The following is a 13,997-nucleotide window of genomic DNA, read 5'->3' on the forward strand; positions in this document are numbered from 1 at the left end:
AGAGCGCAGCAGTTACTGTGCCTGATTTAACAGGGAGCTGTGACACTCAGAACTAGGCAAAGGTAGAAGGAGCAGCACATCCATTTCTGGAACACGAGCTCTGCTTCTCCAGGCTGCTGTAATGAACCAGTGACTCTGGCCTGCCTTTTATTTTGTGGGGCAGTTTCATTCCATAGCTGAGAGGAAGAGGGAGGGGAGGCAGAAAAACACCAAACAGCCTCCCTCCGTGCCCAAAAGGCCGACTGTAGTCCAGGGACAGAGATGTCCGTGCTCAGACCTGCATACAGGTGACATGCCTGAAGGTTCCTGCGTGGCACCATCGGTCCCAGAAGTACTCAGTGCCAGCAGCATCACCGTGTGAGCGGTGTGAAGCTGGGGTGCAGGGGTGCAGAAACGTGGCTTGCAGCAGTAACCCACGCAGGGAGGCAATCAGGCAGCGGGCCTTTGGGAGCCAGACAGCAGGGAAAGAAGTTTAAACACAGCCAGTGGACGGACTGTGATGCCTGGAGCAGTTTGTCCCTGATAAATTGTACTTGAATCATATAGAAATCAGCTATTTTTTTTTAACTGTGTTGCACTAAAAGGGGGGTAAGATAAGACCCCAAGAATTTAATTTCTCTGGCTTATTATAAAGACAAAAAACAATGGTGTAAAATAAGCTGAGACACTGACCTGAAGAAATCCCATTCCAGCCAGTGTGACCTGCAGGCAGCAGCTGCGGGGGTGACTTTGGTCCCACCGTGCAGCCAGAGGATGGCTGACAGGAGCCATGGATCTCCCTACTGTGTGTGTAGCAGCTCGGCTGTAAGATCCAGCCCCAAACTTTGGTGAATCACCAGTGAGCTCTGAATGGCTTTGTACATGTTTATATAATGTCCAAATTTAGCCACAGCTCAGTATCTCAGATACTGGCATTATCCAAGGAAAATCTCTACAGTTGAAGTTCCTGTCCCACATGTTTCTCCTGTAACAACCTCATTCAGCTTCGCTGCATCTGCCTTGGTCATAGTCCAGCTAACACATGTAGCCACCTCCTGCCATTTGGGCAGGGTCTGAGTCTCTCCTCCTTTCATTCCTTCCCTGCTGTATTATCTTTGGCTGTGTTCCTCCTGTTAATCATGGCTGGAAAGGAGCAGGGTTTCACCTGCAGGTCTGGCACTGTTGCAAAGCGGTTGCGAGCCACATTTATCCTTACAACAAAGAATGGAATCTCTCCCCTCCCGCTGGCTGTGAAAAACGGAACCAAACTCTGGACAGCACAAATAGATGGAAACACCCAGCACTGTGATAGGGAGAGCTGGGCCCAGAACACTCACTTGTGTGTGACAGCTGACACTGCAGCTCACATCCACTACTGCTACCTTCCATACACCTCCTCCGAGCCAGAATTCCTGTAGACAGATGCGGTGTTTCCATAGTACGACTGTGCCAGCGGGTTGTTATTAACTACAGCCTGGGTGACCATGGTCTTTAGGCACATGAAGTGCCTTTGTGGATCTGAGCCAAAGTCATTTCAAGGCAAAATAAAAATAGGGCACCCCCCTTGCCCACCCCTTCTTTCCCCCAAAAAAGCTCTGAAGGTTTCTATAAAAATGTGAAGTGAAAATGGCAGAGGAACTTTCTGTAGCGAGTGCAGCTGCAGCTACTCAGCTCTCACTCCTTACTGCTCTGATACACACAGGATGGATGTGTTTTCCTCATGTTGTTCAGATTTTGTACTTGCAGTAACTGTTATTTACATACAAAATGCTTAATTTACCACCTACACAACCTGGCTCAGCCTGTGCCCCGTTATTTCTTGCGGTGGTGTGTTCAGTGTGTATGGTACGAGGCCACGTGGTACCCGAGGAGGAGCCCGACCTCAGGAAGCCTCAGAGCTGGGAGGAGCAGGTTCCCAGCTCAGCAGCTGGTGTATGGGACAGGAGAGCAGTGGTCTCCTTTCCCCTGTGTCTGACGTGGACAGCCTTGCCCTGGCTGCCAGCATGAGGTGGTGGGGTTGTCTGAAACGAGTTGATTTAAAAGCACAACAGCCAGGGTGATGCTTCCAAAGATCCTGTGTTGCAGTACAGCCAGCAGAAGCACTGATCTGAGATGCTGAGGGGTCCCTGCCATAGGCTCTGAATCAGGAATTGCTCCAAGGAGCCAGCTCTAAGGCCAGCTCCACAAACCCATGCAGGCACGGGCGGGGTGGTGGGGTTAGTCAAAGCACGAGGGGTTGTAAGGTTTCCTGGATCAGCCAGAGGCCTGCTGGACTGTTTGTGTCCCCACATCACTAACACACAGTGTTAGACAGCTCACACAGCTTCAGAGATCCCAAGAATAGTCTAAATAAATGAAACTGAAGTCAACACAGGCTTCTTACATTTATTAATTAATCTTTCAGTGCAAGGCTGGTAATTAATGTCACACTTGGATGCAGCACAGGAAGAAACCTACCAGGCACAATGAACATTTGGCAGTCTTGCAGATATGACAAATGCCAGCTAGGCAGCCAGGAAGCTACACAGAAAGGACATCCACATGTGATTCAAATCCTTCATCATTCATTCTCTTCTTCAGCCAGTAAGATGCTTGTGAGCTGCTCCTCAGAGACAGTCAGTTTCTGGCAGGCTCCCATGGCCTGACTGAGGTAGACAGCAAGTATATGTTTGCACTGCAAATAATAGTGCAGCCAAGTTAACAGCAGGAGCAACACAGGAATGTCATGCTCTATCTAGAAGCCACAAATATCCATCCTGGCCAGAATGGGTCTAATGAAGCGCCCACCCTTCCCAGGAACCTGGTTCCCTCTTGGCACACCCAGCCCTGGCACAGGGCTCCAGTTGCCCCCAGGTCAGTATTGCCCTCAGGACGATGTAATACAGGGATCTGACACTCAGCAAAGTGTTACCAGCTCCCTGCTGCCCCTCCCTCAGCTGCAGCCCAGCTGGTTACCCTGAGCCCTTCCTCACTGGCAGCAGGTGAACTGCACCCCTGGAGCAGCCAGACTCTGTGCAGCAGTCCCGTTAGCACCAGCAGCCCTTGTTCCAACAGACTGGGGATTATTCATCTCTGGAAAGTTGGAGCAGTACATGTAATTAAGAACAAAAGCATTCCCTAGTCCTCCTAGGGCCTAGCTCCACCCAAATACCATGACTCCCAGAGGCCAGATCACACAGTGTGTGTGATCACACACTCAACACTTGTGTGTTTGCTCCCTTGGAAACTTCAGGCTGCCCAGGTTGAAGGAGCTCCCAGTCCCAAGCTAAGGCAGACAACTCACCAGAAGGCTCTCGCTCTTCTGCAGTACAGTAAAGCCAAAAGCAGGACACGTGCAGAAGTGGCAGGAACTGAAGCAGGTGTAGAGTTTGCCTGAGCTTCCAAGGACCTGAAACAAAGGCACATGGAGCAGGGGGAGTCAGAGGCAGTGTTCAGTTTTAATTTCTCTAACTTAGCCTGGACTGGTCTCCTCTCAACAATGACTCACAGCATGCAGGTGCCACAATACCAACGCGTCCCCAAACACTGCAGTGACCCCTCTCAGCCTGAAGCTCCTCAGCTTCTTCACGGTCTCTACACACTTCTCTCCCCACAGATGAGTAAATGTTCCTGTGCATACACCCGTGCCTGGAGCAGACCTCAGCTCCAGTGACTTCTCTGGTGCTAGGAGAGCAGGAAGAAGGCAGGGGCACTGAACACAGAGCCCCCTTCTCCAAAGCTGAGAGCCCAGCAACCTGCCAGCCCCTCCAGTGAGCTGCTTCTCCCAGTACTGGCAGACACAGGGTACTTGAAGGTGACTACTACTCTTGTCACAGAAAGCTCATTTGTGAATCCAGAGTCACCATGGGCCTGGGGATGGAAGGGTGAGCAGGGACAGAAGGGAGAGCAGCAGCAAACACTCGCAGTGAGGCCTTTTCTAGCTCCAGTGGCTGAAAGCTGCAAAGGCTCTTGCTGTTCTGCTCTCAAAACCAGCTGCAGCTATTGGAATCCAGTTTTGTCTGAATAAACAAAAATTGAAGTCTCCAGAGAAGAAGCCTCCCTGCCCCATGTCTGGTTCGGGAACAGCATGGCCTCCTGTTCCCACATGCCTTTCCTCTGCAAGGCCGGCGCTGAGGCCTGTTCCCTCTGCACCACGAGCATGGGAGGCAGGACCAGGTGAGGGAAGTAGAAGCTGCCAGGCAATCTGTGAGCTGCTGGAACTGGCTGCATGCTATAGGAAAGCCACTGTATGGATTATTTCTCTCTTGGTTTCTTCAAGCCTGGAAAACAGCATTGAGAAAGCTCCTTTAGAAGCCAACTGCTCTGCCCTCTCCTACTGCCAGGGCAGGGCCTGCAGGAGCAGAACGCTTGCAGGCTTTAAGCAGAATCCTGCTCTCACAGGATTCACTGATGCTCTGAGGCCTAAACTGAGTGTACCCCACGGCCAAAATGCAGCTACCACAGGATATTTGATGTGCCTTGTATCTGCTACAGTGAGAGCAAGTCCTTTGTGTCAGCTTTGTGGCCTAGACAGCTGGCACTAACTCTTCCTGGGTGTTCCAGGGAATGTATCTATGTGGATGTAATCACAGCAGTGCCCTTTTCCACACACAGGCCCCTGGGCTCTGATGGCACATCACACTCCTCTCCCATACAGGGCTTTAGATTCTGGTTGGGTTTGTGGCATCTGAATCCAAAGACAAACATCCGAAGTGAAAAGCTCTACTCCAGGACACCCCTGGCGCTCCCAAGTCCCTCCAGAGAAACATCTTCCCTCTGGGACCAGAGCTGCACTTGCAAAGGGAGCCTTTCCCTGGCCCTGGAGCTCTCTCTGCACACCTTGCCTGACAGGTAACACCCACAAGTTAAACTCTCCCACAGAAGCACCCCATAGTCCCCCTCACTCCCAGCCGATTCAGGACACGAGACTCTCACTCTCATTTCAGAGTAAACTGTTCTTTTTTCGGTCTGGCCTTTGCCCTGGGCCCTCCTTATACTTCAGGCTGAGTTTGTTTCACTTGTGATAAGTTTGTTTTCCTCTAGCCCCTTTGATTGTTTTTTCCAAGATAAAGTATTCCGATGGTGCCTGTCCTTCAGAAGTGTTTTCCTTTGAGGAGGGGGGCAAGACACAGACACTGCCAGATTTGGGCTGAGTCTAGCATCCCCCCATCCTGACCTAAATGTCAAGAATGCAGCTTCTGCCTAATAAGGCAGAATCTAAAATCTAAAGACCCAGAGAAAAAGGTGCCTCTGTTTCTGGGCAGCAGCAGCCAAGCCAGGCACTGGGGTGCTCTCTTGTCCCTGAGATGTCCTCCCACTGCCCTCATCTCCAGAAGCTTGCTGGCTGCATGGCAAGGAAAGATCATCGTGGTGGTGGTGGTGTCCCTGCCAGCATGTGGGGATGCAGGAGGGCAGCTGTGGCATTGTGGCAGCTACTGCTACCACCAGTGTACAGCCAGGCAGCATCAGAGGCCATGCCAGGACCTGGAGCTCAGCTCCGTCCCAGGGGAGCAGGCTGCCATGCTGTTCTAGGAAATGAATTTTAAAAGACATAAAGAAGAATCCAATAAAAGTGCAGGATGTGAGCAATGCAAGTGACAGCTGGAAGGAGGGCTAAAGCACTGCCTCTACATCCCTAACTGGCTTCACTCCCACAGCCCACAGTGTTTCTGCAACTCAGGCAGAGCTAACAGGTGCCTCAGCTGTGTCTGCTGGCACCATCTCTGCAGCAGGTAAGGCTTACTGCTCCCCAGCCTGCAGTGACAAGGCTTGGCTTTAGCCTGCAGCATAAGCAGGTACTACACAAGCTCTTCGGTGATGATTAACAACTCTGAGCCTGTCGCTGAGCCACGATCCGCGGTGACAGCGATCGCTCAGGTAGGCTCAGGGGCCGTGAGGCAGATCGGGCTGCGCAGAGGGGCTCCCTACATCCGGGCACCCCGTATGCAGTTCCCGCCAACCGCCCGGCCGCTCGCCAGAGCTCACCCGCCACCTGGCGTCACGCGACCCCGCCTCTGGCCTTAAAAGGGATGAAGGAGGAGTCGCTGCCCCCCCCACACCGCACAGGAGAGCGGGCAGCCCGCCCGCGCCGGGGAGCCGGAAGCCCGCCTGACAGGAGATAGAACAAGGGGCAACGGCATGAAGCTGCCCCAGGGCACGTTTAGATTGGATATTAGAAAGAAAATATTTACTGAAAGAGTTGTCAGGGCTGGAACAGGCTGCCCAGGGAGGGGGTTGAGTCACCTTCCCTGGGTGTGTTCAAAAAAAGGGTAGATGAGGTGCTCAGGGATCTGGTTTGGCTTAGGATGGGAATGGTTGGACTTGATGATCTTCAAAGGTCTCTTCCAACCTTGTGATTCTGTGGTGCTACTCCTCTATTAAGAAGCAAGGGCATTAATGTCCAGGCAGTAAATGCCAAACCAGAGCTCTCACTTGACAGAGGGCTCTTTCTTCTCCCATCTCAGTTCCTGAGGGTGAGAGCTGCCTGCTCAGGCTGCAGTCCTGGGGCCTCTCTGAGCAGAGCATTTTCCCCTCAAGCAGTACCTAAGATCTGCTGGGTGATACAGAACTCAGCATTAGCCTGTGAAGTATCAACATCTCTGATTTGGCTAAGATGACCTAAAGGAGTTTCACAATATGGCCATGGCCTGGATGAGAACAGCCCTCCAGACCCAGCTGCAAGCGAGAGCACCACCTCACATTGCAGCCCAACCACATCTGTGTGCAAAGAGCAGAGCTGATGTGCCAGGGAATAAGTGAAAGGGATGATTGTGTGTGTGTCCAGGCAGCCATGGATGGACCCCCTCTAACCCCTGCACTGGGCATGCTTCTCTGCTGAGGGAGAAGAGCACCTAGCTGAGACACACGCAGGAATGAAGAGCCAGTGATGCTGTGCAGCTACTCCTCAGTGCAGTATCCCACTCCACGTTTCAGTTTCTATGGCCCCAGACTGTTGCTGTCACTGCTCCAGCCAGCCCCTGGGGAGGCTCTGCTCTTTGTTTCACACAGCTGTGCAGAGGAGGAATTTCACAATGGGACCAGCCTTGCACCCCCAGAGAAAATATCTCCTCAGATTCCTCTGTTAATGAACTCATCAGCACAGCCTTAATCAGCAATCAGAGGAACAGAGGAACGCTGCTCAGCAGCACCTGCAGACAGGGACTGGGGGCTGCCTCTCAGGGAGGGCATAGGAACCGACCCTGCATGATGCAGGGGGGCTGCTCACAGCATCCCCATCAGCTACAAAGTGTGCTGATGCCTGGCCTTGTTCTAGATCAACTCCTGCAGACCAGCTCTGACCCTCCTGTGCAGGGGTTCCCCCTCCGCAGGGGAACCAGTGGCTCCCTCTACCTGCGCTGGCAGGAGGAGAGCAGTTCTGACGCTCTTTTCCTATGTGCACCAGCTGTTCCAGCCATCAGGAGACATTAATCAACCAGTTCCCATTCGGTGAGTGCAGGACTGACCCCAGCTGGGATTTCTGGCCCCTCTCTTCAGTGGGGAGAGGCCTGGGCAGTGTGGAGGGGTGGCCCCCTCGCTGCACAGCACGCAGTTTGAGGCAGCACTGTTCAGCAGCAACCCTGCCGAGACCACAACAGGCCATCAGGGCAGCACCCAGCACATCAAAGCCCTCTTGCCATGCTTCTCTGAACTCCTCCATGTCTCATGAGGCCTCCTGCATCTAAGAGATGAATATTAAACCTCTTCAGATGCAGATAACTCTGCCATGCTGCAGAAAAGCTGCAAAGGTTTAGGGTCCTAAGGACTCTAAGCAGTCTCCCTCATCCTTCACACAAAGTGAAAACTCTGCATCCCAGCTGGCAAAGCTCTGCCTTACCCTGCATGGCCCAACAAAGCTCTGCAAGGAGAATGAGACCGTTCTCTACCCAGTGGGACACTCAGCCAAGCAACAGTGAAAAAGGAAAAGCCTTTAAGCATTTAATTACTGAGGCAGCTGCTAAGGGTCCTAGAAGGAGTGCTTCTTAGGCTTTAACAAATGTCCACAGCCAAGCCCTTGACTCAAATCAAATGCTGTGTTCTTGAGTCCTGTATGTCTATGAATCATACCTCTCTGGAGGGCCAGTGTCCTCTCCAAGGCCCCAGAAGCAATAAAGACTCCATGTGCACATCAAGTAATGCAAGCTCTGAACACATGATAAATGTCTGTGTCATTACCAGGCCTGGCTTCACAGCTCTCACCCTGGATGACCCCAAAGCATCTCAGCGCTTCCAGTGAAGGAGAGAAGGTCCTTTGCAAGCAAGATCCTTGGAAATGTTCCTCTTAGCTGCTGCAAGAGTGAGCAAAGGGATTCCCCCTTCTCTGGTGTGTGAAAAGGCACAGTACCAAGCTCAGCAAGGGAGGGAGCTGTGCTGTCTGAGGGGGTTAATAGTGCTAAGCAGAAGGAACTGGGTGCTGCTTCATCAAAATCCTACAGGCACAGGGTCCCACCACTGCTTCTACAGCCTTTGCTGGGGCACAGCACACACCCCAAGAGCTGGATGCAGCTGGTCAGCAGCTCAGAGGATGGACAGACTGTCCCCAGTGGGGATGCCACTGGTGCTGTGGCACAGAGGAGCAAGGAGTTGTCCATATCAGAAAAGTCAGAAGAAGTGCCTCTTCACCTAAGGAGCCTCAGCTCCATTTGTAATCCTTGTGCTGTAAGAGGGGTTTGACCTTCAGGGCTAAGTTGAGCTCTTCTCCCTAAAATGCCATTTTATGAAGATCTTTCTGTGATTCACAGACTTGGCTACACTGAACTAGAACGAAACCCACGGTCTTGGCCTGCACTGCTTCCTCCCAGGCAGCAGGGATCCTACTGCCAAGCAGAGGTCAAGAGTGCTCAGGACACTGAGGATTTGGAATGCACCAGGGAAAGAAGTGCAGCGATGGCAGATAACGCTGAGTCGTGTACAGTTTGTCAAGAGGAAGAACAGCCTTTGCTGGATAGGACAAAAGCACTAAAGCCAAATTAGCCATCACTGGAAAACTTCTTTCTGACCATGATACCCACAAACATGCAAGCAATTGTCTCTGACTGGCTGGGAGCCACAGAGAAAACAGCAGTGTACCATGCTGTTCCAATTCTAGTCCGTGGCTACTGCTCTCCAGTATCACTTCAGGAGTTTGTAAAACACTCATGTTCTCTCCAAGTTTATCCAAGTGCCCTTCCATGTCCTGTCTGCAAGTTAGGAAAACACTGGCTTGGATGTCAACTGGGGATCATCAGAAAGTAAGAACAAAGAGGAGGAAAGCAGTGAGTACCTGGTACGCAGTCCTTCCGCTGGGGGACATGACTTGGGTGACAGAACGCTGGTCCACCAAATCCAAAGCTGGGACAGCAGATGGGCCAAATATGAACTTCAGCCTGAAAGAGAACAGGTCTCTAGTTTAGTGACACCACAAAAGGAGGCTGCCTGGTTTAGCCTTAATCCATAGGATTTAGCCCTGTGGAGTCCAGAAGGCTCGTAGCCAAAGGTTCCCATTGTCTCTCAGAATCCCACCAGTTACAGCTCCATTAATTGTGCTACCAAGCAATGAAGTGCATTTGTCATTCCTGGGCATCCCTGCCCTGCCCCTCTGGGAAAATCCCAGGACTCTCAGTCCTTAGGGACAGCCTCTACTCTGCCAGCTATTCGGAGCTGGGGTTTGACATTCTGGAGAGAACTTCCCAATTTCCAAGCTGCTCCCAAACAATCCCACATTCCTTTGCAAAATCCCACTTGGATCTCACAGCTCTCCTCAGCCTCAGTCCTGTGAGGCTCCACCATGGAGGCACCTGGCTGCTGCTGCTGCTGCGCTCGGTGTCGCAACATTTCACACCAGCAAGTGGAACACGAAAGCTCTGTGAGTCCTGAAGGCACAGTAATTCCCAGCCTGCTGTGCAAGGGGGTGTGAGAAGCTGTAAGTGAAAAAGGGACATCTGTATCTTCAGCCTATTTTCCATACAGCTCACAGGCTGCCAAGTCACTCTCTACCTGCGAATCCAGATGCTCTGGATGTGTTCCAAAGAGCTACGGGACGACTCGGTTAACTTCACACAGACCTTTCACCCCCTGAGGACAATCTGTGTGGTCTGGGATAGTTATGAGGAGGAGAAGAAAATCAGCAGTGATGAAATGACAGTACAGGAGCAGGAGGGGAACAGGAGAAAGCAGAGGCACACTTCCAACTCCAGTGAAGACACAAAGGGGCAAGGCAGAGCCCTGGCGCCCCAGCAGCACGGCTGACCTACGTGTCTGAGTCAGCCTCACTGATAACAAGCCAAGCAGACAGACTTATTCCAGGAAGCCCCAAACTTCAGTTGCACAAACTCAAGGAAATAAGGATTGGCTTCATCTGAGGACTGAGAGGAGGTGGGTGGGGGAACACTGAACGCAAGACATTCCTTAATGATTAGGTTTGGGATTACAGGGGGGCTGAGTTTAATGAGTTTCAGTAACTCTTTGGGGAAATCTTTTTTTCATGTTTATAATCTGATCAGTCTGACAGGAAATAAGTAAGGGGGGTGTTTCCAAGGAAATTCAAGGGCTTCAGAGATTTGAAAGAGATTCAGAAATTAAATGGGAATACTGAGCCCCTGGTCACAGGGAATTGATGGATATCTGCCTGCCAAGAGTTACCACCCAAATGTTATTAAATTTAACAAAGGAATTTCTTTCCTTGTTTCTTTTAGGATAAAAAGGAATCAAAAAGGCTGGACACTCAATCCCATGCTTCAAAGGCCACAGAAGAGGGAGCCAGCACACGTACCCTTCACAAGGTGCACCTTTCACAAGCCTTATGTTAGATAACTTTAGATCCAAAGGTATTAAGGCCTGCAGGGCTTCTGATGATCGCCTCTCTCAGTTAAGTTACAAGCAGGCAGGACCACAAAGTTAAAGATGAATCTGAAAGGCCTTTTTTACTGTGATGGTGCCTTTTGTCTACCTCCAACACCAATTAGCCAGGGCTTGAAGAAGTTGTGAAACTCTTCTCTCTTAGGAGACTGCTTGGGAATGACAGACTGCACAAGGTCGGGAAGCTGACCTGAGGCTTCTTGTAAACAGAGGAAGCTCTCAGGCTAATCTTCAAGTTAACAATTCCCTTGTGCAGGGTGATGACATGCTCACTTTTCCCTTTCTATCACAGATGCTGTGACTCAAACAGAAAGGATCTCAGGATGCTGCAGCCCTCACAGTGATATGAGCACAGTGGAGATGCAGCTCTGCAGTGGCTTGAATCACTCAGAAACACAGTCCACTCTCACTGAAAACCCAGTCCAGATCTGAGGGTGGACTCAAAGCTCATGTTAAACCATTCTGCATTTTGTCAGGTTTAATCCATCCACCCAAATTACAACAAGTCAGCACAGGAGGTTCAGCAGGACAGAAATAATTCCATGAATCTCTGGAAAAACCTCTTGAGACACCTCGGTTCTCTCTGGACCTTCATTTCCCCCATCAGCAAAGGCACGTAGCAACTCTGCCTGAGAAACATGTACTGGCCAAACACGGGGGAAAGATGTCAGTACTGTGAGAGCAGATTATCAACTGCCCTTCAGCAAGACACTTGGGACAAGAACTGAAGGGAAAGATACTTACCCCAGCAGCAGGTCATCAGGGACTGCAACAAAAAGAAAACAAAGCGTGATTTTGCTGAACTTCCCCACTGTGAGAGACAACCACATCACCTCATGCACCCACAGAGGTGCAGCCATCCTCTCCAGCCACCAAAAAGCAACAAGGAGCAGCAATACTGCTGTGGCAGTGCCAAGGCACTTACCAAGTACATCAATTCAATATACATTCAGAACCACAGGGCTTCATTTTAGAACAGACATGTGGAAGCCCTAATACACTTACTTTCATAATATCCTATTTTGAGAAGCATGCAAGAAAAGGCACGTGGTCTCAACATCTTACTCTGCTGCTTTAAGGAGTTGGTTAAAAATATATATAATGGATTCCCTGAAACTCTCTTGGCATGAGTTGGGAACTCTGGCATCAAACCTTTGAAAATGTTGTTCTTTTCCCAGTATAGCCTTGCAGGGCGCCACTGGTTTATAGCTCTAAACACAGCACACAAACATGCCTTTGCTTATTAGAATTTCTTGTTAAGATGGAAAAATTACACTTAAGAAAATGAACGTGTTTATTGCAGCTAACAGCTGATGCTCTGGCCATCCAATCTGATAATTCTGTTATCACTAATGGAACACAGAGTACTGAGGCTCTGTATTCTCCTGGAAGATCGTGGCTTCTGACTTTAGAATCCTTTGTTCCAACAGTTTGGAATATTTTCTATGATTTATGCTGTTGGTTTGACCTTTCCAACATTATTCTTATTTGGTTTTCCAAAGTGATTGATCGATATGTTTCCAAAGTCATGCCAGAGTGTGTGTCTCAGCACCGTTTTGGTGCTGTAAGGAGAAGTACATCCTGAAAGGAATGCTGACTTTTTTCTTCCTTGGTTTACAATAGGATTTATAAAGCTTTTTTTTATAAACAAAAAGTCACGTGTAGATTTTTGGATCTGCTCTGACCTGGCAGGAGCCACAGTGCAAGTGTCCAAAAAGCTGTAAGGTGCTCACTCAGGCAGCTCAGACACCCAGTCTCTGCCCATTCCCCTCTCAGATGTAGTGCTCAGACATCTCTGAAGTGGGGTTTAAAATACTCCTTAACCAGACACTTTCTGTAGAAAGAACCACTCTGGCCACTTACCAAGTAAACACAAGCAGTAATATTCTTTCAGCACAGATTACATTAGCAATCCAGAGTGCAAGGAAGGTAATTGTACTTAACTAGCTGCTGGAACTGGCCAGGATTTAACTGTTGGCTTAGATCTGCTTCATTCAAGGAATGGGAAAGTTGTTCTTTGCTCTGGGATCGCTAACACAACACCCTCTGCAGGTCAGTCACAAAACATCGTCGCTTTCATGGACATCCACCGTTTAGCACTAGGTTTTTTAATTAGCAAGTCTCTAAAAGCAGCAGTGCAGCAGCCACAGCAAACCCCCTGCCCAGAAGTATGTAAATTATCTCCCCTCAAGTGCAACTCTCCACACAACAGGCTCTAAGCAAGCAGCGTTGCCCTAGGTCCCACGCTCAAAGAAAGAGTCCAAAGCAGTGTAATTTGTGAAAGGGCTTGAGAAGGGGCTGCTCCTCACCCCCTGTGCTTCAACCCCCTCCGTGCCATCTCCAGGGGACACAAAAGCTGGAAACACCTGGTAGGATTTGTCCCTCCTGGAGGCGACAGCCAGCTCTTAGGGGACAGAGTCTGTGGAAAAGGCCAGAGCGGCAGCGAAGGTCTGACAGCACCAGTGTCACTGGCCCAGCGCCTGCTGGGATGGTCCTGTTCATCTTTACATACCGTGTGAGGTCTCCTGGAAAGCCTTCTTGATCTCTTTCAACAGCTCTTCTGCCACCGCTGGCAAGGTACTGTCCATCTCACCGGCCTCATGGCTGAAAGGCAGAGGAGAGCAGGAGGCAGGGGCCGAGCGTTACGGGCACCGCAGATGCTGCGACCCGGGCAGTTCCCCTGCCTCACCCTGCAGCGCCGGGCCGGGGCCGGGGCACCGTTAGCGACTCGGGAACGTGCTGATCGCACAGCCTGTGCACAAGGGGCACGGGGGGGGTCTCCCGGGCACCCCCACATCCCGCGGAGGGGGGATGCGGCCAGCGACAGGAAGGGGCTCCGTCCCGGAGCGTTCCCGGCAGAGGAGGCCGCACGGCCCGTCCCGCACGGCGGCCTGGCTGCCCCGGGACCGGGACCCGCGCCGGGGGCCACGTAGGGAAGGGCCGGCGGCTGCCAGGCCCCGGCAGAGGAGGCCCCGCCGGCGCCGCCCCCGCCCCGCACGGCGGCCGCTCGCCGCTGCGGTCCCCAGGGATCCCCTCGGCACGGCGGAGCCGCCGCGGAGCTATTTAGGGCCGCCAGTCCTGGGACGGCGACCCCTGGACCGGTGCTGGGGCCGGGGCCGGGGCCGGGGCCGGGCTTACCTGCGGCAGCGCAGCCATGAGCCGCGTCTCCATAGCAACGGGCGCCCTTTGCCCCGGGTGACGCAAGG

At 51.6% G+C, this 13,997-nt stretch overlaps 1 protein-coding gene across 1 annotated transcript; it reads right to left on the minus strand.

Annotated features, from left to right (window-relative positions):
* Positions 1 to 2,350: 2,350 nt before the first annotated feature.
* ZSWIM7 (zinc finger SWIM-type containing 7) lies at positions 2,351 to 13,956 on the minus strand. The gene is made up of 6 exons (XM_084273017.1): positions 13,930 to 13,956; positions 13,304 to 13,395; positions 11,536 to 11,557; positions 9,218 to 9,320; positions 3,263 to 3,367; positions 2,351 to 2,653 (listed from the first exon to the last, which is right to left on the minus strand). The coding sequence occupies exons 2-6, from the start codon at positions 13,377 to 13,379 to the stop codon at positions 2,540 to 2,542; spliced, it is 420 nt and encodes a 139-aa protein (XP_084129143.1). The 5' UTR covers positions 13,380 to 13,395; positions 13,930 to 13,956; the 3' UTR covers positions 2,351 to 2,539.
* Between the last annotated feature and the right edge of the window lie 41 nt (positions 13,957 to 13,997).

The sequence above is a fragment of the Gallinula chloropus genome (assembly GCF_964237585.1).
Source record: "Gallinula chloropus genome assembly, chromosome: 19".
In the NCBI taxonomy this organism is placed as follows: Eukaryota; Metazoa; Chordata; class Aves; order Gruiformes; family Rallidae; genus Gallinula; species Gallinula chloropus.

Coding starts and splice junctions, on each gene's coding strand:
- ZSWIM7 (XM_084273017.1), bottom strand. CDS start 13,379: ATGGACAGTACCTTGCCAGCGGTGGCAGAAGAGCTGTTGAAAGAGATC. Junction 11,558..13,303: donor TTTCCAGGAGACCTCACACG/GTATGTAAAGAT, acceptor TTTTTGTTGCAG/TCCCTGATGACCTGCTGCTG. Junction 2,654..3,262: donor AGAAGAGCGAGAGCCTTCTG/GTGAGTTGTCTG, acceptor TATTATTTGCAG/TGCAAACATATACTTGCTGT.